The 23299-nt window shown below is 37.4% G+C and overlaps 1 protein-coding gene and 1 pseudogene across 3 annotated transcripts; both read right to left on the bottom strand.

Annotated features, from left to right (window-relative positions):
• Positions 1-15301: 15301 nt before the first annotated feature.
• On the bottom strand, positions 15302-20508 carry LOC143304311 (venom serine protease Bi-VSP-like). Of its 3 annotated transcripts, none has more exons than XM_076626764.1 (8): positions 20335-20508; positions 20109-20263; positions 18291-19780; positions 17983-18078; positions 17628-17906; positions 17284-17552; positions 17104-17200; positions 15302-16941 (listed from the first exon to the last, which is right to left on the bottom strand). In XM_076626764.1, the coding sequence occupies exons 2-3, from the start codon at positions 20238-20240 to the stop codon at positions 19625-19627; spliced, it is 288 nt and encodes a 95-aa protein (XP_076482879.1). In that variant the 5' UTR covers positions 20241-20263; positions 20335-20508; the 3' UTR covers positions 15302-16941; positions 17104-17200; positions 17284-17552; positions 17628-17906; positions 17983-18078; positions 18291-19624. The 3 variants fall into 3 exon arrangements, with proteins under 3 accessions (XP_076482879.1, XP_076482878.1, XP_076482877.1); XM_076626763.1 differs by having other exon boundaries at positions 17983-19316; positions 19439-19780; XM_076626762.1 differs by having other exon boundaries at positions 17983-19780.
• A 42-nt stretch (positions 20509-20550) lies between these two features.
• On the bottom strand, positions 20551-22957 carry LOC143304337 (venom serine protease Bi-VSP pseudogene; annotated as a pseudogene).
• Positions 22958-23299: the final 342 nt, after the last annotated feature.

The following is a 23299-nucleotide window of genomic DNA, read 5'->3' as shown; positions in this document are numbered from 1 at the left end:
CTCCGATTGGATAATAGGACGGTTGGTAGACCAGGAAGGGTTTTAGCCGCCCTCGCGAGAAAGTTGCCAACGGAACATACCAGATGTGGAGAAAACCAACTTTCTAAGCTAACACGTGGTAGACAATAAACGTAAAGGGAAATTTAAGACAGGAAATACTCGCTTGGTCCGAAGGACCTTAACTATAAAAATGCCAAGGCCCCTGGTGGGCACTTAAGACTATTGAGGGTGCGCGCCAAGGATATGCAGACATCTGGGTGCCATCCTGTCCGTGGTGTGTGGCCTGGTCTCTGATATGAATTGACGTTACACGAGCAAAGTAATATTGGCATATATCTCGGCTCTGGTTACAATCATTAGTTTCCGCCTAAACGGTTAGAATCACATAGCTCGCGCTCTATTCTCGTTTATTCAACATTCAGGCCATATGGTCGCATGCGACGAGTTTTATGTTAATTCCGACCGATTACAATACCTTTCTTTCGTTTACAAGGAACGACGAGACTGGCAGTTGCGTGATTTCCAATGCAAAAGCCGCGATATCTGCACGATAACCTAACCTCAACCGATTTTGTTGTACTATTCTTATGTGGACTTCGTTTGTACCACTTTCGTAACAAAAATAGAATACGTAGAACACAGCATTCCGTTATGCGATATTGTCGATTCATAACATCCGAAAAATCAGAGATAATTATTTCCCTACAGTTGTACATTTGTGTGAAAAATTACGAACGTAAAGTTGTTTGGTGCATGCACAGTCCTCCCCTCCCCTGCATTTGCGTGGACATGCTAGAAAGATTCACTTTTCCACGGTGAAACTGTATGTATTATAATTTCATTTTTACAAAGGTCGAACATCCTACTATGCATAAATTTAATATTAATATAAGCAGGTTTCGTGTTAAGTATTACATCTGACGTATAAGCACACGTGTGTACGAGCCTTGGTTTTAAATGTCTTGTAGTAGACACCGAAAAGATTATTCAGTTGGATATCTGACTCAACATCAATATTTTACTAGGAGATAACATGTTAAGAACACGTTGGTGGATGGCATGGGAGATGATGAATGAAGACATACTTCTGTGAGATACATAAAATAGTAGTCAGAACGTATTTTGGCGCTTGGGGACAGCAACAGCTTTTTTTTTTTTTTTTATTTATTTGTTGGAATTACAATCAATTCTCGCGTTGAGAATTTTCAGTAATTTTTCTGGCGTGGCGCAGTGACATGGCTGTTTATTTACAATAAGTTAATACTTATTATAGATAGGTATAATTTATAAGTATTATAAGTAAGTGCATATGCTTAATTTGGATAATTAAATGAATCTAACGTTTAGGTCTAGCGGGTAGTGCCTCTTCAGCCTGCGAATCTGGTCCGTCGTATCGAGTAGTCCAGTGATTAGGGGGTTTCGGTGTTTCTTGACTCTTTTGCTATATCTGTCGCTATATTTTGCTATTTCCTCTTTGACTGTAGGTATCTTGAGGCCGCGATGGATGGTTTCGTTGGTAACATACCAAGGTGCGTCTATTAAGGCTCTTAGCGTTTTCGATTGGCATCGTTGTAGTATTTCGATGTTGGAGTTACTTGCTGTTCCCCATCGCTTCCTATATCCCTATATTCCGTACTTGCTTCGCTTGGTACTTTTATAATTTTCGTAGTTACAATAAAAAATTTAATTCTTAACAGATTAAAGATTTAACCTCTTGCTTTATAGTGTACAATAATTTTTTTCTTTTTCTTTTTTTTTTTTTTTTTTTGTATAGGTTATGTGATCCATAGTTTGAGTAACTAGTACATATATATAATTACGTGACAAGCTTTCATTTCAATCTATATTTGAGATTAATATTTTATCAGTTTCTGTTCGTAACAACATCGAAGTAGTCCATAAGTTTGAAGAGTATAATTAAGGAAGTTATGAAGCAAGAGGTTAAGGACAAATTCTGAAAGAGGTTATGTACAACTCAGTAGTACTGCTTTACATTACTTTGCGAATTACTTTTCAAGCATAAAAATAGTTTAACAGCCACTTATAGTTACTTCCTTACCATTACATTCATTAAATTCGTTTGATTTTGTAAACAAAATAACCACGCTGACCAGTCTCTTATTTAAAATAGAATTATTTTGTCATATATCCAACAGTTTACTTTCTCTTCGCTTTGTCTCGTATTACGACTTTATAACGGTGTTTCTTTAAACTTTAAACGATCGTAATAAATGTATTTACGGACGATGACTGATATCTGGTCTGTCTTAAAGTTTCAACTAATTAGTGCCCCGTTACTTTGGACGTTATGAAATGTTGTATAACCAAAGACTTATCTTCTCTTTTGGTAGTTGCATAAGAGAAGACTGAGCCATTGAAACGCTCGAATAGATTAGCTGATTCGCTTAACGTATTTTTACTTCCGACGAGCTAAACACAAGAGCAGAAAGCACTTAAGGAATAATACAGAAACGTCAAACGTATACAGAAATATATTTCGTAAAAGCATTAGTACGTAACATGTCTTTATAATTCTATTTATGTATAGTAAAATGGCTTGTTTCCATTTTCATGAATTATAACTGACATTTCAAGGCATTCATGTAAATATGTAACTCTCGTTAATTAATAATTTAACAATGCGTCATGAAACGTATCATTTTCGTTTCTTCCTTTGTTTCGTTATACACAGGAACGAATTTGTAAATAAAGATGTATAATCAACGATAACATATGACAGCGAGTATAATAACTGTCAGCAAAGGAAGAGGTCGGTAAAATGATTGTGGTTGATCTCAGTGTATCGGTAAATAAGCTTCGACAGACGTTGCCGGGGGACTCGGTGTCGGTGAAACCGCGTCGATGAAATGATTGTCAGTGATTTAAAGATAACCCAATTTATTGATCTGTCTCCCCTTCATGGTGTTGTACGTCTCTCTATAAAACATATTCTACCTCGGAGGGCTGAAAAATTTAACTTGGTCTCACTGGACTGGACTGTAAGTAAGAAAATTGAAATGCAAAATCCACGTGTGAGCGCAACGGTTTAGATGGAAAGTTCGATAGGACAATTATGTATATTAGCCTGAAAGAAAGCTCGTGGCTTCGCACGCAACACGTAATTTCCCTCGCTGAAATAATCCTATTACAACGATACGATTTAAAATTTTCCTTAACAGACCTCGCAATGTAATTCTTCATCTACAATTTTTTATTCGGCCTGAAACAAGAGACTTTCGAAGCCTTATAGAGTCTCGCGAATCTAAAAGTCAGGTTTCAACGTATTTTCGCGTCTTATTCTATAATACTGAAGACATTAAAGGTGTTAACGATTATTGTCTCACTATGTACGTACATCAAACGAGTACTTACGTAAGAGACGAATGGAAATGGAAACAGCCGAGAATAATTGAAGATAATTTGAATACGTTCCAGGCTATAATACAATTTCTCGTGAACCGTAATTGATTCGCAGAAGGGAATTGCTGCTTCTCACGACTAGCAAAGTGTTTCGCAAAAAAAAAAAAAAGAAAAGAAAAATGGTGTCGGAAGGATAGAAAAAAAGCGGTGGCCTACATCAAGCAATCTTCATGCCGATAATGCATTTATTATTCAGTTCGTTCATTTTCTATCGCGTAACAGACACTGGGATAACTGACAGAACGAGCGTATAAATCTTGCATCTCTCAACCTGACTTCTCCCAATTCGTATACTTCCATCCTTCGTATAAGTGACAATGAATCAGAAGAGTTTCATAGCAATATTGAACAACATACAGTCAACTACAACACCATTAGATACATCCACCATACAGTCAACTACAACACCATTAGATAACAGCAATACAATAGATTATAATTTTCTACGTGTCATTGATTCATCGTCATCATTTTCCATTTTTTTAGCATATGTAAAAACGTATCTGACGTAATCTTACCTCGCTCTTTGAGTACAAAAATCCATTCAAATGAAACAAAGGGAAAAGAAATAAGAAAACAAACACTCACATACGAATCTTCATTACATAACTGTATGTACTTCTCGAGGTATAATTACTCAGACACGTTACAGCGTACCTTCTTCGTTCCCTAATGGCTGATGTTGATCGTTGACGTTTATAATGAAAGAATTTCGTCAACGGCGCCATCTGGATCCCTGTTGAAAAATTAAAATAGCCGCAACAGCACCATTAAGCTCATCACCCAGAGTAGCTTTTGTGGCTGAGTCGTGGAGGAATTATTATCATCAACGACATAAACTTTACCAGTTCCGGTAATGTTCTTCAGATGGTCCAGGCATTCGAACTCGCAACATCGCTTTCCAAGACGGAATTTCTTGCATGTCTGTAGTAAAAAGAAATCGAATCTGGTCCGTCGTATCGAGTAGTCCAGTGATTAGCGGGTTTCGGTGTTTCTTGACTCTTTTGCTATATCTGTCGCTATATTTTGCTATTTCCTCTTTGACTGTAGGTATCTTGAGGTCGCGATGGATGGTTTCGTTGGTAACATACCAAGGTGCGTCTATTAAGGCTCTTAGCGTTTTCGATTGGAATCGTTGTAGTATTTCGATGTTGGAGTTACTTGGACAGCAACAGCTGGTGATACTGTCATACACCTCCATTTATAAACTTTCGAAAATCGATGTGACCTTCAAACTTTAGTGTATTCTGTTTCACAGCACAAAATGTTTCCGAAACGTACGTTTATTGTTACAATGAACTTGACTAATGGCTCTGAAATACTATCCTTGAAAAAACAATGGGGGAATTGGAGCAAAAAAAAGAAGGAAATAAACAAAGACCTTGTTGGTTCGTAAAAATAAAATATGCTACAGGAAAAACTTTTTCCAACGGATTGAGATGCGACAAGCTATGACGCGAATCGAGCGTTTGTCTACAGGAGCGCATTTTCGGTGGATATATATGTCGGAATGACATTGGGGATAGGGTTGTCGGTGTTTGAGGAGTCTTCATTGAAGGTAGCCATCGTTGCGGTGTAACGAAGATACGATTTATTGACACAGGTATGAATAACACAGGTTTGACAATCTACCACGGCGGTGAGACGTCCGCGACACTAGTGACAGTGGTCTCCGGTTCAATAACGAATCCGCGGCCAACGGGATGACAGATGGGCGTTCTCGCTGAATCTAAGTCTGACTCGTAAAAATAATTGCTGAGCGTAAAAACGTTACTCTTTGGTCGACGGGAGCGCATAAAAGAATGCCCGTCCCGTCCCGATGATGCCACAGAGGAAAACTATAATGGGGTGTGTCTAAGGACACGAGATCATCGGATTCGTCGAGAAAAGCCTTCGTTCAGAAAGTAAGGGAAATTGGCGTTGCTGCTAATTGGTCAACCTCCATATCGGTGGTTAGAAAAAGATGCTAGCCGCCCTCGAGGGAAAGTTGCTAGTGGGAGACGCCGCTCGTTGAAAAATATGTCTCCCCTATCTTCCCGTAGTTGGGACAAAGACTGTTCGTCTGTTTGAAGGACTTTAGTTAACTAAACCTTAAGATTTATAACGGGCCCTCGGGCTAGCCGAACATGTACTGCGGAGACGCATCGACATCTGGCAATCATCTTACTCGAAGAATAGGGTCTGCGTGTGGCGAGCCACGGGACAGAAACCGTTGGAATGTTTACTGTCGCGTGTCGCCACGAATTTTTCTTTTAAGGAGAGCTATAGAATTACTCCATACCTTTGTTAGGCAAAGCGTTCATCCCTTGACCGCGGCTACGTTGGGCGACAGACTGTCACCTCGAGCCAAAGCTCACCGTCACTAATCTCGAACAATTACAATCGGATTGAATAACTACAATAGTTTAGTTACAGTTATAGTAGACTTTAGATTGCAATGTTGCGGGGCTATCCAAAGGTTCCGGTGTCCTTTCATCTCCGACATATAGATATACATGTATATGTGACGAAATATACTAAAGCAATATTGACCCTTTGTCGCTGAAAGTATCAAACTACAAAACTTTCTTTCAAATTTTCAGAATAAGGAAATCAGGATCATGATAAATAATTGGAACATAATTAAAAATAATATATCTTCTCTATAAGATAATGAATACATTGGTTCATTTAATTTTTATGGATATTCAAACGCTTCTGTGAAATAAAACGTCAAGATTATAGAGTATAAAATTCATAGCTATGAAATAACTAAAACTCTGATGTATTATTAAAAATATACGTTATGTTGTATGTAGTGATACATACAAAGATTGCATGTACAAACCCATAATTAACACAATGCTACCGCAACCATTCTGCAATCTACCTTGCCCAAAACACTCTTCCAGTCACCTCCAAACTCTTCAATTCTCTCCACCTAACCACCCACAAACCATTCACAAACGTGCAATTCTCGACAAAAGAAGAACTTATCGTCAGTTGTCCTTAACATCTCGTTCATTCATTTGGTCCCTATCCCCCTATTTCCTCCCACTGCGATGATCGCACTACATTTTGCCACGTCTCTATTCTATTCTCTGGATGATCTGAATTCTCGAGCAGTCGAGTGACGATTGATCTGTACAATTGACCGATTTCTTTTTACTACAGACATGCAAGAAATACCGTGTTGGAGAGCGATGTTGCGAGTTCGAGTGCCTGGACCATCTGAAGAACGTTACCGGAACTGGTATAGTTTATGTCGTTGATGATAAGAATTCCTCCACGACTCAGCAACAAGAGCTACTCTGGGTAATGAGCTTAATGGTGCTGTTGCGGCTATTTTAATTTTTCAACAAGGATCCAGATGGCGCCGTTGACGAAATTCTTTCATTATAAACGTCAACGATCAACATCAGCCATCAGGGAACAAAGAAGGTACGCTGTAACGTGTCTGAGTAATTATACCTCGAGGAGTACATACAGTTATGTGATGAAGATTCGTATGTGAGTGTTTGTTTTCTTATTTCTTTCCCCTTTGTTTCATTTGAATGGATTTTTGTACTCAAAGAGCGAGGTAAGATTACGTCAGATACGTTTTTACATATGCTAAAAAAATGGAAAATGATGATGATGAATCAATGACGCGTAGAAAATTATAATCTATTGTATTGCTGTTATCTAATGGTGTTGTAGTTGACTGTATGGTGGATGTATCTAATGGTGTTGTAGTTGACTGTATGTTGTTCAATATTGCTATGAAACTCTTCTGATTCATTGTCACGTATACGAAGGATGGAAGTATACGAATTGGGAGAAGTCAGGTTGAGAGATGCAAAATTTATACGCTCGCTCTGTCAGTTATCCCAGTGTCTGTTACGCGATAGAGAATGAACGAACTGAATAATAAATGCATTATCGGCATGAAGATTGCTTGATGTAGGCCACCGCTTTTTTTCTATCCTTCCGATACCATTTTTCTTTTCTTTTTTTTTTTTTGCGAAACACTTTGCTAGTCGTGAGAAGCAGCAATTCCCTTCTGCGAATCAATTACGGTTCACGAGAAATTGTAATATAGCCTGGAACGTATTCAAATTATCTTCAATTATTCTCGGCTGTTTCCATTTCCATTCGTCTCTTACGTAAGTACTCGTTTGATGTACGTACATAGTGAGACAATAATCGTTAACACCTTTAATGTCTTCAGTATTATAGAATAAGACGCGAAAATACGTTGAAACCTGACTTTTAGATTCGCGAGACTCTATAAGGCTTCGAAAGTCTCTTGTTTCAGGCCGAATAAAAAATTGTAGATGAAGAATTACATTGCGAGGTCTGTTAAGGAAAATTTTAAATCGTATCGTTGTAATAGGATTATTTCAGCGAGGGAAATTACGTGTTGCGTGCGAAGCCACGAGCTTTCTTTCAGGCTAATATACATAATTGTCCTATCGAACTTTCCATCTAAACCGTTGCGCTCACACGTGGATTTTGCATTTCAATTTTCTTACTTACAGTCCAGTCCAGTGAGACCAAGTTAAATTTTTCAGCCCTCCGAGGTAGAATATGTTTTATAGAGAGACGTACAACGCCATGAAGGGGAGACAGATCAATAAATTGGGTTATCTTTAAATCACTGACAATCATTTCATCGACGCGGTTTCACCGACACCGAGTCCCCCGGCAACGTCTGTCGAAGCTTATTTACCGATACACTGAGATCAACCACAATCATTTTACCGACCTCTTCCTTTGCTGACAGTTATTATACTCGCTGTCATATGTTATCGTTGATTATACATCTTTATTTACAAATTCGTTCCTGTGTATAACGAAACAAAGGAAGAAACGAAAATGATACGTTTCATGACGCATTGTTAAATTATTAATTAACGAGAGTTACATATCTACATGAATGCCTTGAAATGTCAGTTATAATTCATGAAAATGGAAACAAGCCATTTTACTATACATAAATAGAATTATAAAGACATGTTACGTACTAATGCTTTTACGAAATATATTTCTGTATGCGTTTGACGTTTCTGTATTATTCCTTATGTGCTTTCTGCTCTTGTGTTTAGCTCGTCGGAAGTAAAAATACATTAAGCGAATCAGCTAATCTATTCGAGCGTTTCAATGGCTCAGTCTTCTCTTATGCAACTACCAAAAGAGAAGATAAGTCATTGGTTATACAACATTTCATAACGTCCAAAGTAACGGGGCACTAATTAGTTGAAACTTTAAGACAGACCAGATATCAGTCATCGTCCGTAAATACATTTATTACGATCGTTTAAAGTTTAAAGAAACACCGTTATAAAGTCGTAATACGAGACAAAGCGAAGAGAAAGTAAACTGTTGGATATATGACAAAATAATTCTATTTTAAATAAGAGACTGGTCAGCGTGGTTATTTTGTTTACAAAATCAAACGAATGTAATGAATGTAATGGTAAGGAAGTAACTATAAGTGGCTGTTAAATTATTTTTATGCTTCAAAAGTAATTCGCAAAGTAATGTAAAGCAGTACTACTGAGTTGTACATAACCTCTTTCAGAATTTGTTCTTAACCTCTTGCTTCATAACTTCCTTAATTATACTCTTCAAACTTATGGACTACTTCGATGTTGTTACGAACAGAAACTGATAAAATATTAATCTTAAATATAGATTGAAATGAAAGCTTGTCACGTAAATATATATATGTACTAGTTACTCAAACTATGGATCACATAACCTATACAAAAAAAAAAAAAAAAAAAAAAGAAAAAGAAAAAAATTATTGTACACTATAAAGCAAGAGGTTAAATCTTTAATCTGTTAAGAATTAAATTTTTTATTGTAACTGCGAAAATTATAAAAGTACCAAGCGAAGCAAGTACGGAATATATGCGGAATATGAATCGCTCAACGAGCCAAAGAGCGGCTCAGTGACAAAATTAGTAATGTAAAGACCACAAATATTACAACATTATATTCTACCACAAAATAATTCTCTATACAAAAAAGGTACACAACGAATCGATTTTTCACAACGATAAGAGTCAACAGAACCAATCAAGACCAGGCGAGACTCTCATAAGACAACGATATCAGAGGGATCAAATCAGCGACTTCAATCTATGTTACAGAGTATAGTTATCAAGAAAAATTGCTCTTTTCATGAAAAGTATGGTAATGATACTCTTATAATACATTGTATATCTGGCAGTCGGATGTGCCCGTGGCCATCGGAAATGTAAAGACGACGCTTTTAGAAAGTGATAGCGCCATCGCGTTATAAAAACGCGTTAGAAGAAGGACGGTTTCGCTATCCAAGGCGAATCGAAAAGTGTGCGTGTTGCGAGAATCAGAGTTGATCGAGACGTCGAAGCATAGAGTCGTTAGAATTGAGTTGCGAGTGTTGTCGAGTGTTAGAGTTGCTAGTGAGAGAGAGAGAGAGAGAGAGAGAGAGAGTTACCAAATAGTTGTCAAGTTATTTGTTGTAAATACGAGCGTTGCATTTAGTTTTCCTGTTAATCAAACATCGTTTCTCTGTCTAACTAATATCTGTATTTTCAATCCATTATTAATATATTCCGATATTACAAGTGGGGGCTCGTCCGGGATTGAATAAGACAGAGAAACGATACGACTTAACGGAGCTATTTGTGCGGGAGTAGAAAAGAATAGAATAAAATGGCAAACGTTGAAGACGAACGATTGTCGGGTGAAGAGGATTTGACGCTGGAGGAGCTGAGGAGTAAGCTCGCACAGATGAATCTGCCTATATCCGGTGCGAGATCAGTGCTGGTTGCCAGGTTGAACAGAGCGTGCAAACCTGGTCGATCTACTCCTAAGGATTCGAAGCGTGGCGAAGAATCAACAAACCAGCGAGATCTAAGAAGCAAGCAGAGAGCCGAACGCAGTCAAGAGGGAGAGGAAGACCTCGAGAAGCTGAGGACGAAAGAGCTGAGAGCGCGTCTCGTTAGCTTGGGGTTGAAGGTAACGGGAAGAAAATCCGAACTACGCGCGCGGCTACAGGCGGCCCTAGAAGGAGACGATGTATCGTCGGAAGAAGGGAGCTCCGACGAAAGTGAAGGCGAGGACGATAAACAAGGCGCGCGAGAATACAGGAGAGGCACGCGAGCGGTGTATCAGGACCGCGATGAGTATCAGCAGAAGTATATGCGTCGGTTCGATGTTGAGTCTTAAAGACGTGGAAGACTCATTAGAGAAATTCAGCGGGGATGATCTGCTGAGTGTAAATCAGTGGGTGGAAGACTTCGAGGAAATGGCAGAAGTGTGGGGTTGGTCAGACGCCCACATGGTGGCCTATGCTAAGAAATTACTCGCAGGCTCCGCTCAGGCCTTCGTACGACAAGAGCGATGCGCGAAGTTTTGGGCAAAGCTAAAAAAGGCGTTGAGGAATGAGTTTGAAAATGTAGTAAGCGACCAACAGATACATGGCGAGTTATCCCATAGAAAGAAGAAAGCAGATGAGAGTCTGCAACAATATATGTATCACATGTGCGGGATTGCAAAACAAGGAAGGGTTGATACGCAATCCTTGATAGACTACATTATTCAAGGCATTCCCGACGAGGTCGCGAACAAGACTGTGCTATACGGAGCCAGGAATATCGAGCAATTAAAAGAGCGTTTCAGGCGCTACGAAGCGATAAAAAGAGATATGGAGATGAGGACGAAATTTGAGGAGCCGAAGAGTAGCAGGGTAAAGCCGGTGGCGAAGCTGTCCGAAACCGAGAGGAACAAGGAACCCGGTCGATCTGGAGATGCGAGGAAGGCGCGATGCTACAATTGCGGTGATGCGGAGCACGTGTGTGCGGAGTGTCCGAGCAAGTCGAGAGGACCTAAATGCTTCAAATGTAGGGAGTACGGACACATCGCATCAAAATGCGACAAGGCACTGGGTGAGCCCTCAAAAAAAGTTTACAGCGTGTTTCGGTCGTTACAAACAAGGCGTGGTAAGGATGTTAAGATGGAAAATTTCGAATTGAGCGCGTTGATAGACACCGGTAGTGAGCTGACTCTAATGCGAGCAGATCAGCATGTGAAAATCGGAGCGTTCAGATTAAGTCGGGAAATCGTTGGATTTCGCGGTGTCGGTTCCGGAAGGAATTTTACGCTCGGGAAATTTTCGACGAACATTATTATAGACAATGAGTCGTACTGTATAACCATACACGTAGTTCCAGACACAGTGATGCAACATTCGCTTATTATTGGCGCAGACTTTTTGGACACTGTTGAAATAAGTATAAAAGGGGGAAAATCTTTTATTAGTAGAATAAAGGACGAAAATCCCGATGAGTGTCCGGAAGTCCTCATGATAGATGTAGAGACACAGGCGAGTGAGATAGATTTGTCACACGTTAAGGACATGCAACATAGGCTAAAAAGAGATTTGAAGAGAACCAAAGCATTGCTAAGAGACGCTCAAACGATGCTGGAGAGATCGAAAGGTGACACGACGGGTAAAGCAGCTTTACGACAGCTGAAGAACCAGTTAGAAGATGCAGAATGCGCTAGAGCAGTTGCAGTTAAAGCGAAACAGGCACTGGAGCAAGAACCGAATGAGACGCAGGCTTCGTTGCAGGAAGTACTGCGGCAACGTTCCGAAGCAGAAGATCGTGTTAATGTAGCTAGTCGCGAACGAACTGAGCTACTGTCGCAATTGGAAGAAAATAAAGAAGAGTTAGCAGAAGTTTTGAAGAAGTATCGGGCAGCTGTGCAGCAAGTGTCGGAGGAACGGAGAATAGTGGCAAGACACGTGGTGATTGGTAAAGTGGACCACGAGATGGTGTCCTCGTCGGATTCTTGCCGCCAGCAGGAGGACTTAGCGAACATCACGAGGAGGAAGAATCTGGCTAAACAACAGCAACAGGATGTTGTTGATGATATTTGCGAATTTACTGAGAAGGATAGCGTTGCGGGTGTGAGGGTTGTTTCAAGTTTTCGGATAGACTCGAAGAGAGTGAGTGCAAGGCGAACGAAAAGACAAGGGAAGTCGCACGCGCGGAATCCCTCCAATAATATCGATACGAAGATTCGATATACAGAGGATGTGGATGACGAGGACGACGATGGGATTGTCGAGGACACGATGAACGTGAAGACCTTCGAAAAAGAAGAGATCATAGTCTCGGTAGATGGTAAGTTGTTAACGTCTTCCATGTACGAACCGAGCCTACGAAAATGTCACGATGCTGCCACGACGATCAAAGCCCCTGACAAGAGTGAAATGGGTAAACAAACAACGGAGAGGAAGATAGAGGAAGAGCGAAAGAGGAGCAGTAGCATCGAGGACGAACAGGCCGCGGTGTTCCAAGAGGAACGAGATCAGCTGCGTGCGGACGCAAAGAGACGGATTGAGGAGATCCAAATCCGAAACAAGCGGGCGTATAACAGGAGACGCAAGAAGGCGACAGCATACAGGACGGGAGATCTAGTGGCAATCGAGAGGATGCAGAGGGGTCCCGGGCTAAAGCTGCATCCGAAGTTTCTTGGACCGTACCGGGTGATAAAAGTCCTGCGAAATGACCGATACATAGTGCAGCGAGAGGGGGAGCACGAAGGGCCACGTACAACTTCCACGGCAGCCGATCACATGAAATGGTGGAATGCTGACGATAGTGATGTAAGTGCGAGCGGCGATGATGAGCACATCTGAGGGCAGATGTGATTGTCAGGAAAGGCCGATTGTGATATCGTAGAATAGCTTTGATTGGAGATCGGCTGAAAATAGAAAAACCGTGTACGTCGTGTTTCTGTGGTTCGTTTACATTTAAGAGTGCCTACGTGACTAAAGGCACGTAGTTGGTAGTTCTTACATAGGTATGAGGGAAACAATAGACAACGTTAGAAGAAGGACGGTTTCGCTATCCAAGGCGAATCGAAAAGTGTGCGTGTTGCGAGAATCAGAGTTGATCGAGACGTCGAAGCATAGAGTCGTTAGAATTGAGTTGCGAGTGTTGTCGAGTGTTAGAGTTGCTAGTGAGAGAGAGAGAGAGAGAGAGAGAGAGAGTTACCAAATAGTTGTCAAGTTATTTGTTGTAAATACGAGCGTTGCATTTAGTTTTCCTGTTAATCAAACATCGTTTCTCTGTCTAACTAATATCTGTATTTTCAATCCATTATTAATAAATTATAATTAATCGGACAAAATTACACCTTTAATATATTCCGATATTACATTACCGTGATGTAATATTTATCATGCTTATTTTGTACGTAAAACGAATCGTTGGAATATTCCCGAAGCTAACGAAGCATTTCCCAAAAGTTAAACCGAAGAAATTAACGCGAATAGTTAAGTGAAATTTTTCCATTAACTTGCTGACCAACCGGCAAATAAAAAATCATAAAAATTGTTTCAATGTGTTGAGGTCACGCATAACTTCTTTTTTCATTGACGATTACCAAACAGGTAAAATTTCGAAATTGTACGAAGGCCACGTGACCAGATCGTATTGGAATTTGAAGTGCATGGAAAAAGACAACTCGAAGTACAAACCTTGAGCTGTACTACTCGAAGTACAAACGTGAACTAATGGATGCAGAAAAGCAATTAACGCCAAACATCCGAACAGCATCTTGGAGCCCGTCATTGTTCTGAAATAAAAGAAGTGACGAATTAAAAAGACGCAGGACTAATAATAATAAAGGAAACTTAGTTCGTATCATAAATTGAATTTACATCAGAAAAGAAGCACGATCAAGCGAAACAGATCGTAGAAATGACAAATATCATCGATATACGTTTCAGTGTAATTTCACTTTTGAAAATTATTTAGTTTAATACGATCGTATTCATCGCTCTGAAACTTTCATTGTGCTGCAATTTGTGCTGCGTCTTTTTAATTTCTCTATCTTTCTGTGTTTTCGGAAAAATTACTTGAAAGATTAAGAATTGCTTGCCTTATTTTATTTTCGATTAGTTAGGATTTGATTGTTCCAGGTAAGGTTTATTATTTATAACAGGTTTTATCACTTGTTTATTATTTAGGAGTTTGTTATTTTAGGATTAGTACCTTTTAGGATTTCTTATCCTTCGAGTTTCTGTTTCAGATATCTAGGTCTATTTCAAGATGTTTTATTACATTAGGATTATTTATTCGATTAAGATAATTTAAGAGTTTCACAATGTACAAAGAAATAATCGCGTGAAATTTAGATTTATGCTTTAAACGTATTAAACACGCGGTAATTTCAATGTCTATAGCCTCGAACGTGTTCTGATTAGTTGTGTCATTGTCTGTGACATTGAAATCACAAAAATCCATTGCAAGTGTGCTGTCATGCAATGTGGATGTAATTGGGTTTTTTGGGTATTTCCTGTATCATCTGATTTGTACAGTACTATTTTAACGCAAGGACAGGAAACTTATTATATATTTCCCGTCCATTATTTGAATCGTTGTGAAGTGTAACGAATTATATTCGATTCGAGGAGATGTTAATGAATTACCCATTTCATATGTAATTACATGGAAATAAAAATCAACAGACAACGGAATTTCCAATATTTTTTTGTTTCGTCACGTCTTTTTCATAATATATCTTTTATAGGTACGTGATCTATTAATCGTTCGAATGGAAATAATTATTCGTATAATATTCAAATGATTCTAGCCATAAAATAAATTAAAACGATACCTGTCAATGATATGCAATCTGCGTATGACGTCAACCTCGATCTATGCTTATACAAGAAATTTTATCAATCAATGACTAGATATACAATAATCAAATATTATAAAATTTCCTGAAAACCTTTAGGTGTTAATATTAAGGTGTTAATATCTTTAATATTTGCAAGTTACTGTTTAGCGCTAATTAGTTAGAATGTAACAAGTGGTGTACCAGAATTGAGATAATTAAGCCACACGAACAATCTTATTTAGATCTTTTTAATTTTTTAATTCTCTTTTGCTCCAATACTTCGTAAAATTAATCTTCGTTAGCTACTACACTTCATAGAATGACAAGAGATAATTTTTCTTATATAACGTTTCATTCATAAAATCTATCATTAAAGTATATCTTCATAAAAATATCATTCCATACTAACGGTATATTTGGTGTCATACGAGATAACAGTTACCAGTGATGACATATGTAACTTTATAAAGATATCTCGTTTTATTATATATTAAAAGAATGTACTCATTGCTGCTATATTTCAGATGAAAAAAAGGAGGCAACGATTTTACAGTAAAATCGTTCGTTTACAACTGATTCATTTACATTTCATGATAATACTGTGCATTCTGAATATGCTATGATTTGGTTTAAAATAATAAATAGTCCATTCTTGCATACTATTGCTCCGGCTTTACTTGTATTTTCGATATTGGTATAAATAGAAAGACAATTAATGTCGTTCGAGTCTATTTTCGGATCATTTATATTACGTTTAATCCATATAGTTATTATATGAGACATAGTATCGTAAAATTTGGAAGAATAAAACGTTCGTACAGGATGTACATTTTATAAGAACTCCAACAAATCTGCGTGTGCACCTAAAATACAAACCGATAGTGATTGTTCATAAGTTTATATACATTATCTAATGTCAATCGAAGGTATCAATTCTTTTTCTCCATAAGAGTACTTTTTCATTTATATGTGTTCAAAAATACATGTGTTCAACCGTGAAGCATATGTCACCTACAACGAAAAAGAGTTTTCCTATACTTAATATTTCCTTTATATACCTATGAAAGTCTATTCTTCGCGTAGTATGAAATTATGAATAAATCTGGAATATTGTTCAATCTGAAAAGAAAAATAACTTATTGACATCATTCATTGATACGAGATTCAGAATGTTTGTTTTGTCTTGCAGAGAAAGAAGGCAGCCCTTTCTTTTAATGTGAAATAGAAAGCGAAAATTTGAAAACAGATTTTTTGGAAATTTACTTGCAAATATCGTTTTCAATATCGTGATTTTCTTCCCAATGGTACTGTACTTTCAAATTTTCCAGTATCCCTCTAAAAACAAAAAGTCGAACCTCGTTATCATTAACATAGGCATTACAAGGAAGAGAAGTATTAGAAAGCAGCTCCTTCTTATTATGGATTTCTTTATAATCGTGTAAATAAGAAATTCCGGAAATTTTTTCCTCAAGAATTTAATTCTTGTGTTTTGATTGATAATTATTACACTGCATACTAACTTTTCGCATACTGTTCGCGTCTAACAATTTCCTAATAATAACTACTTCAAAATTACATATGTTCTTGCACGAATTCAAAAGTACGTATGATACAATTACAATTGATTCTAAAATAATAATTATTTAAAGATATTAAGATACTAATTAAACGTTTCACTATATTTCAAAATCTGGAACAACAAATTTTTATTTATAAAAAATGAAACTGTCTTTATATATTCTTTGTCATGATGCTATTTCTTATTACCATGTCGACATTTTTTAAAATTCATTTTGTTATCTCTACGCAATATGAAAATTCATATACTGCTTAATATTTTTTACATATTATCCATCCACCGCATGATATCTCCTGAAAAATCAAAATATTAATGTTATATTATTACAATGCTTCTTAAATTTCAATTTTTGACAAATTTGAAATCCAATATATTTTGCACAATTATTATTTATCAAAAAATTCTAAGTTAGTAACTTTCTTTTCAAATGGCAAATAACATATACATTGACTTACCTGTAAGTTTTTGTTCCTAATCATAATTTCCTCTTATAGAACATCGTTATTGTTCTCATAATTACTACCAGTGTCATAGATATTGTAATGGCTACAACTGAATTAATAGAAAATGATAAATAACTGTGTATAACACTAACACATAACTGTGTATAACAATGACACATAACTTTTACTTACATATCAGTCGATAAGGGATTACTGTGATATCCTGTTGATGTTTCTTAAGGCACTTGATTAGGTGCGATACGGTATCATTCCTTATGGTATACTGTAGATAAGTATTTTAGAAAATAACAAGAATAAATCTAAATTATTCAGAGGTTCCAGTTTCGGCTTAGACATAAATACAGGACCATTTGCAAAGAAGAAAGGGTGCGTTTCTACAGCCTCGTTATAGTAACCATGAATACCAATCTCTGAATTACTGGTTACTAAACATAAATATCCTATAAAATTTAATATATTTCTTTAATTTTTAATACATACATGAGATAGTAGTTCTAAATTATGAATCATCCTACCTGTGATATTACACTTTTCCTTATAATATCATCACTCAAGTGAACAACATTAAGATCATGTAAACCATGTCATCCTATCTTACTGTGAAGATACTTAGTTATGTTATCTAACGTTACAAAAATATCATCAAATTCAAGTCCTTTTATTCACATCACATGGCCACGGCGATCTGGTTCTTCGTTATATAATGTTCTAAAATTTGTCGTATATATAGGATGTACAAACCGTGATATCAAGGTATCAGTTCTTCCTTCCCAAGGGACAGTTTCATTAAAATTCTGATAGAAATAAAGATTAATTATTAATATTCTAACAATCATATATGTTAAATACATTATAGTCAACGATATATACCTGAGCGAATGTAGGGGTGATTCCTTGATAATTATAAATGTCATCAGCCCACATCATTGTGCCACTTCTTTGTACTCCAGCCTCTAGATTAACAGCCTAAACAAACATACAAAATTTTATAGAAGCTGTACAAAATATAGTATATATGAGCAATATTGAAGCGTTCAAGGGGATATAAAGGTAACGTACATCACATACACGTGTACTCTCATGCAACAAAATACAATTAGATTTAATAGTATAAGCTCTTTTATTCATCATAATAGATTGGAAATTTAAGTGTCTTACGAGGGTGAGTAAAAAGTTACCCGCTCTGTCGGTGTAGAATTTATTTTAAGCAATTGTCAAAAAAGACATACATCATTTTTTGACATAATCACTCAATTTCTGTATACACTTTGTCCATTTGCTGAAGGACCTTCGTATTTTCTCGTTAAAAAATGTTTTGGGCTGAGCTGCGAACCACGAATGCATCGTCGTCTTCACCTTTTCATCAGCTTTCTCGGCATCCATCTCGCACAAACTTTTTAAAACCCAAATCTGTCGTGCACTATTGCATAAGCAGAGCCGTGGCTGATTTGCAAATGATTTGCCACATTATCCAGTGTCACTCGTCTATTCCATAGAGCATAAGTTCATGAGCACGTTCAATGTTGTCATCGTGGATGTGGACGGGCGTCCAGCTGTTTTTTCATAACACTTGTGCGATCTTCTTTGAACTTTTGTGCCCATTCAAACACACTTCGTGACAAAACACTTTCTCCATAATGTGCATTAAATCTTTGATAAATATAGGCATCAAACATAACCTGCGACCACAAGAAACAGCATCCTGCACTGTTTTCCTGCAAATCGCCATTGAAAAGCGCCATTACTCGCGCAACGGTCACAAACGAATTGACGTAACACAATGAAACCTGCGCAGCAGCACTGAACAGATATTGACGTCATACGAAGAGTGCAGATGGATCAATACGGTCGACAGAAGTTTTAACTATCTGGAGTGCGGATAAATTTTTACCGAGAGTCGTATAGGAATCTATAATCTGTAAGTACACTTTTGGCTGAATGAAAATTTCTCTTACATATAGTCAAAAATGCAGAAACAGTGTATTGAATTGGAAAGTGATAAAAAATAAGCGAAGTTTCGAGGTTGCATGTGATTGCATGAGTACACAGGACGTTTTTAGCGAATAAAAAATAATTTTGAAAGACACGAGACTTATCTTGTATTTTATGCACTCTCTGTGTCCGAATCTCCAGAAGCTCTCTATCTTATGAAGTGTTTTAGATTAGCCGGAAAATTTTGTATGTACATAGAAGAAGTATACGATCTAGGTGGAATATTCCATTATTCTCTTGATACAACAGAAACGAAATTTACAGAACTTCTCAGAAAGTTGGTTTATTATTACCAAATTAATAGAATTAATATACGTTTATCATCTTTACATACCTAAGTCGTGGAGGTTTATCGTGCGTAAAAAATTAGTGTCGTTTCAAAGTTACATTTCGTACATTTTAAGCCTATAATTTGTAACGTACAAAACAATGTAAATTTGAGCTGTTTCTTATCTCCACAATAAGAAAATCCAACTTTACGTTTTTTACACAATGATATTTATGGAACAGTAATATCATATTATTGCATCGCTTGGAGAATGAAGTCAAGGTACGATGTGACCCTAGTGTAAACGCTGGGAAAGCCAGCTGTGCCGCACTTATAAGCGTAAGACACAATACCTATTAAATACGAGGTTAATTCATGTTGTATCAGCAGTGGTCCGCCGCGGTCAGCCTGAAAGGATCGTTAAATTTTTAATCAAAGATACTGAAATATATCGATCGAATTGTATTGAAATTATACTTATATACAGTAATAATCTTCTATTGATTTGTGTATAGAAATACTCCAATTTATAATGTACATGTTATATGTATTTTGAGCAAAACTAAGATTAGAAGGAAATTAGATTAAATACCATAATGAGGTGTGAGAAGTGGGCAAAACTATTAAATTGTGTTTATCTATTATTTCTAATGTTTAAGACGTCGATTTGATGTTAATTCGAATTGACGTGTCTTCAGATACCGTATAGTTTGTAGTAACTCTGTAACTTAATTACCGTACAAGAATCCTCTCCACCCTGAGCATGTTCGGCGCATATTATACCATCAGTGATATCAGGTGCATTAGGAAATTTGGAATAAGCTATTTTGCATTCGGCGTTCTTAATCACTGGCATTTGTACTTCCATTAATGCATTACGTCGTGGTCGTCCTACGAAGAAAATAAGAAAGATATTTAAGACTGGAACTGTTTAATTTTATTATAAAATTGATATCACTTACTATATCTTAACGCTCTCCATCCAGCAACAAGGAGGTTATAGCCGACGAAGTTGCTCTTTCGTAGGGGCTCTTTCGTACAAATGGGATATACGTACACTGAAAAATAAAAAAATAAATGAAAATGCAGGAAACGAATGACGAAAAGTATGAGAAAGAATTGTACACGCTTTATGACACAATATATATGTACAGTAAGAAATTTCAGGATATGATACTTCAGTAATACTCAATAGCATATATATATATATATATATATATATATATTGAGGAGTTACTCGAAAATGGCACCTCCTCCACCAATCTAAGAATGGCAATATTATGATTGTGTATGTTTTCTATTCCATCCATATGTGCACAATGTGCTACGGTCAAAACATGCCTAGCCGATATCAGGGAACCTCGGCACTTCCATAGTGGTTTGTCTGGGTTTCGGGGATTACGAAAACCTAATGCAGCGATCCATGGCCAAGCGCCTAAAATGCAATAGTCATAGTTGTGAATATACATAATTTTTTCTCACATAACGAGTAACAACGATTATTATCTATTCGATATTCGATCATACAGCAGACGATAAGTACATACGTACAAATACTCTGAAATAGAGATTTGATAAAGACAGAAATTAAATTTTTATTCCAGTGGAATACAAATTATTAAATAATTCTATATAATTTCTATTTGAACTATACTGAACTATAAAGTTCAAACGTGTAATTTCTGCCCTAACAGTTTTTGATCTCTATCCATATTATTACTCCTATATCAATTTTTTATTTCATGCAAAAAGATACTCTTCCTAACATGAAGTAAAAGAAAGAAATAATTCAAGTTAATAAGTAAAGTTACTACCGATAAAATCATAGCATTATTATTTAGTCTAATTGAAATGTACATTGATGTGCTGTTTAATGCCTTTAAAGTTCATTATTTGCAGTAAATGGCTTATTATTAATCGGAAAGAAAGACATAAAACGTACCAAGTTCAGCTGGTTTACCATCGACCACCCTGGTATGAGAGACGTTGCTAAAACCACGGTATGGTGGTCGCAAAGCCTTATACTTATACACAGTTTTTATTAAAATTTCTCTCTTCTCTTTGTTTGGATCGTTCGGACAGCAAACGATCGTAACATTGCCCTGGTATCTGCACACTGATCGTCTATAAAAATCGGTGGCTGTACGGTACTGTATCTGCCATATTTCTTGCAGAGGTTTACATTTTCTGTAGTCAAGGCACCTGCCTTCTTGATTGTCCGGTGTGGTACATTCTGGATCAAACAATTTTAAAACATTTATGCAGTTCAAAGATGCGTAAGAAAGCGACACCGATTACTCAACTTTCGAAGTAAAAAGCCGATCAAGTCCACCGGATTGCCCTACAGACACGTATTAATCCGTAAGAGTTAGTCATCATGTTGATAATAATTATCTAAAGAAACTTTTCACGTGAAAATATAAAATTTTAATTGATTAGATATTGTGTTAGCCATACTTAAGAAAGAAAATGAAAATGAATGAAATGAAAGAAAAGGACTACCTTCAACCTCATTTTTTAAATAAACACTTTGTCAGTTTTGCGGTAAATAAATTCTTAGGAATTCAGGACAGTTTTTAGTGAATCATTTTGTTTCGACCGTTCGCGGAGAGACGCGATCGCGAGATAGCACGTCAACGAGAGTTGTAAGTTCCCCTTACGATTAAATAATCGACGCCACGAACTGATCGATCCCCTTATTTCGATTATGATAATAAGGGTAGTTCAATGAAATTCCACAGAATTAACACAAATAAATTAATGTTTATTTCAACAACTTATTAACTAGAAAGATATAAAAGGAACAAAAAAAATGTAACTGCGTTTTGGTTGATAAGTAATGCGCGACATACCACATGTGTTGACGGTTCGACTTCTCGAAAAGTTCTGAACGCCTTTCGATTTTTTTCGTTTCTTCTGGAAGGCGACCCCCACTACGTTCGGATCACGCCACATTCTTTTACTGCGAGGTAAAATACGGGCCACGAGTCGACGTTTCTGGAAGTCGCCCTGCTTAATGAACCACGCGCTTGCCACTACAATGTTTGTTTGCCGGGCAGACGCGACGATCCGTCTGCGACATTATAGTGGCGCGATCGATAGTTAAGAATATGACCTATGGTAAGCCGCATGGCGTAACATTCTCCCCCCGTTGAGAGGGTACCGATCAAACTAGGGAGGTGTGGTTGAAGTTCCCATCTTATTTCGTCTCGGTGGCTAGTTGTTCGGGTTTCTCGAGATCGGGTTGAATTGGCAGTGGGACAAGCCTTTTGACGCCCCGATCCAAAATGCTCTTTGCCGTCTGAACTGTAGCTGTCCGGATGACACCATCGGCGCCTGGATGAACCTTGATAACTCGGCCCAGAGGCCAATGCATGGAGGGAACGTTGTCCTCTCTGAGGATGACGATTGTGCCCTTTTGGATGCCGTGTCCACCCTTGCTCCATTTATTGCGGTTGGTTAGCTCGTTCAAATACTCCTTATGCCAGCGGTTCCAAAAATGTTGTTTAAGCTGTTGGATATGCTGCCATTTGGAGAGTCGGTTCGATGGAATGTCTCTGAAATCTCGACCACGTAAGCACATTAATGAATCGCCAATGAGGAAATGTCCGGGAGTGAGGGCTAGGAGATCATTTGGATCGGTGGAGATAGGAGTTAGCGGGCGGGAATTGAGGACTGCTTCTATTTCTATGATAAGAGTATTACGGTGTTAAGCTCATATGTTTCTGTTTCTCCACTCGCGCTGCGCCATAATATCCTTTGATATTTCCGATCCTCTGGTCGTACGAGGAATTGCCGATACATTTTCTCGATGTCGCCAGTGAGTACGTACTGATGAGCGCGGAATCTAATTAATATACAAAATAAATTGTGAGTTGATTCGGGAATATAGGATTTCCCCATTTTCATGATTATCGTGATTTTTGT

Source organism: Bombus vancouverensis, unplaced genomic scaffold, assembly GCF_051014615.1.
Source record: "Bombus vancouverensis nearcticus unplaced genomic scaffold, iyBomVanc1_principal scaffold0030, whole genome shotgun sequence".
In the NCBI taxonomy this organism is placed as follows: Eukaryota; Metazoa; Arthropoda; class Insecta; order Hymenoptera; family Apidae; genus Bombus; species Bombus vancouverensis.
This window is presented reverse-complemented; position numbering and strand designations above follow the sequence as displayed.

Excerpts from the sequence above, each read along its gene's own strand:
- LOC143304311 (XM_076626762.1), bottom strand. The coding sequence starts at position 20,240 with ATGGAAGTACAAATGCCAGTGATTAAGAACGCCGAATGCAAAATAGCT. Across the intron at positions 19,781-20,108 it reads GTGGAGAGGATTCTTGTACG|GCTGACCGCGGCGGACCACT; the intron begins GTAATTAAGTTA and ends CGATCCTTTCAG.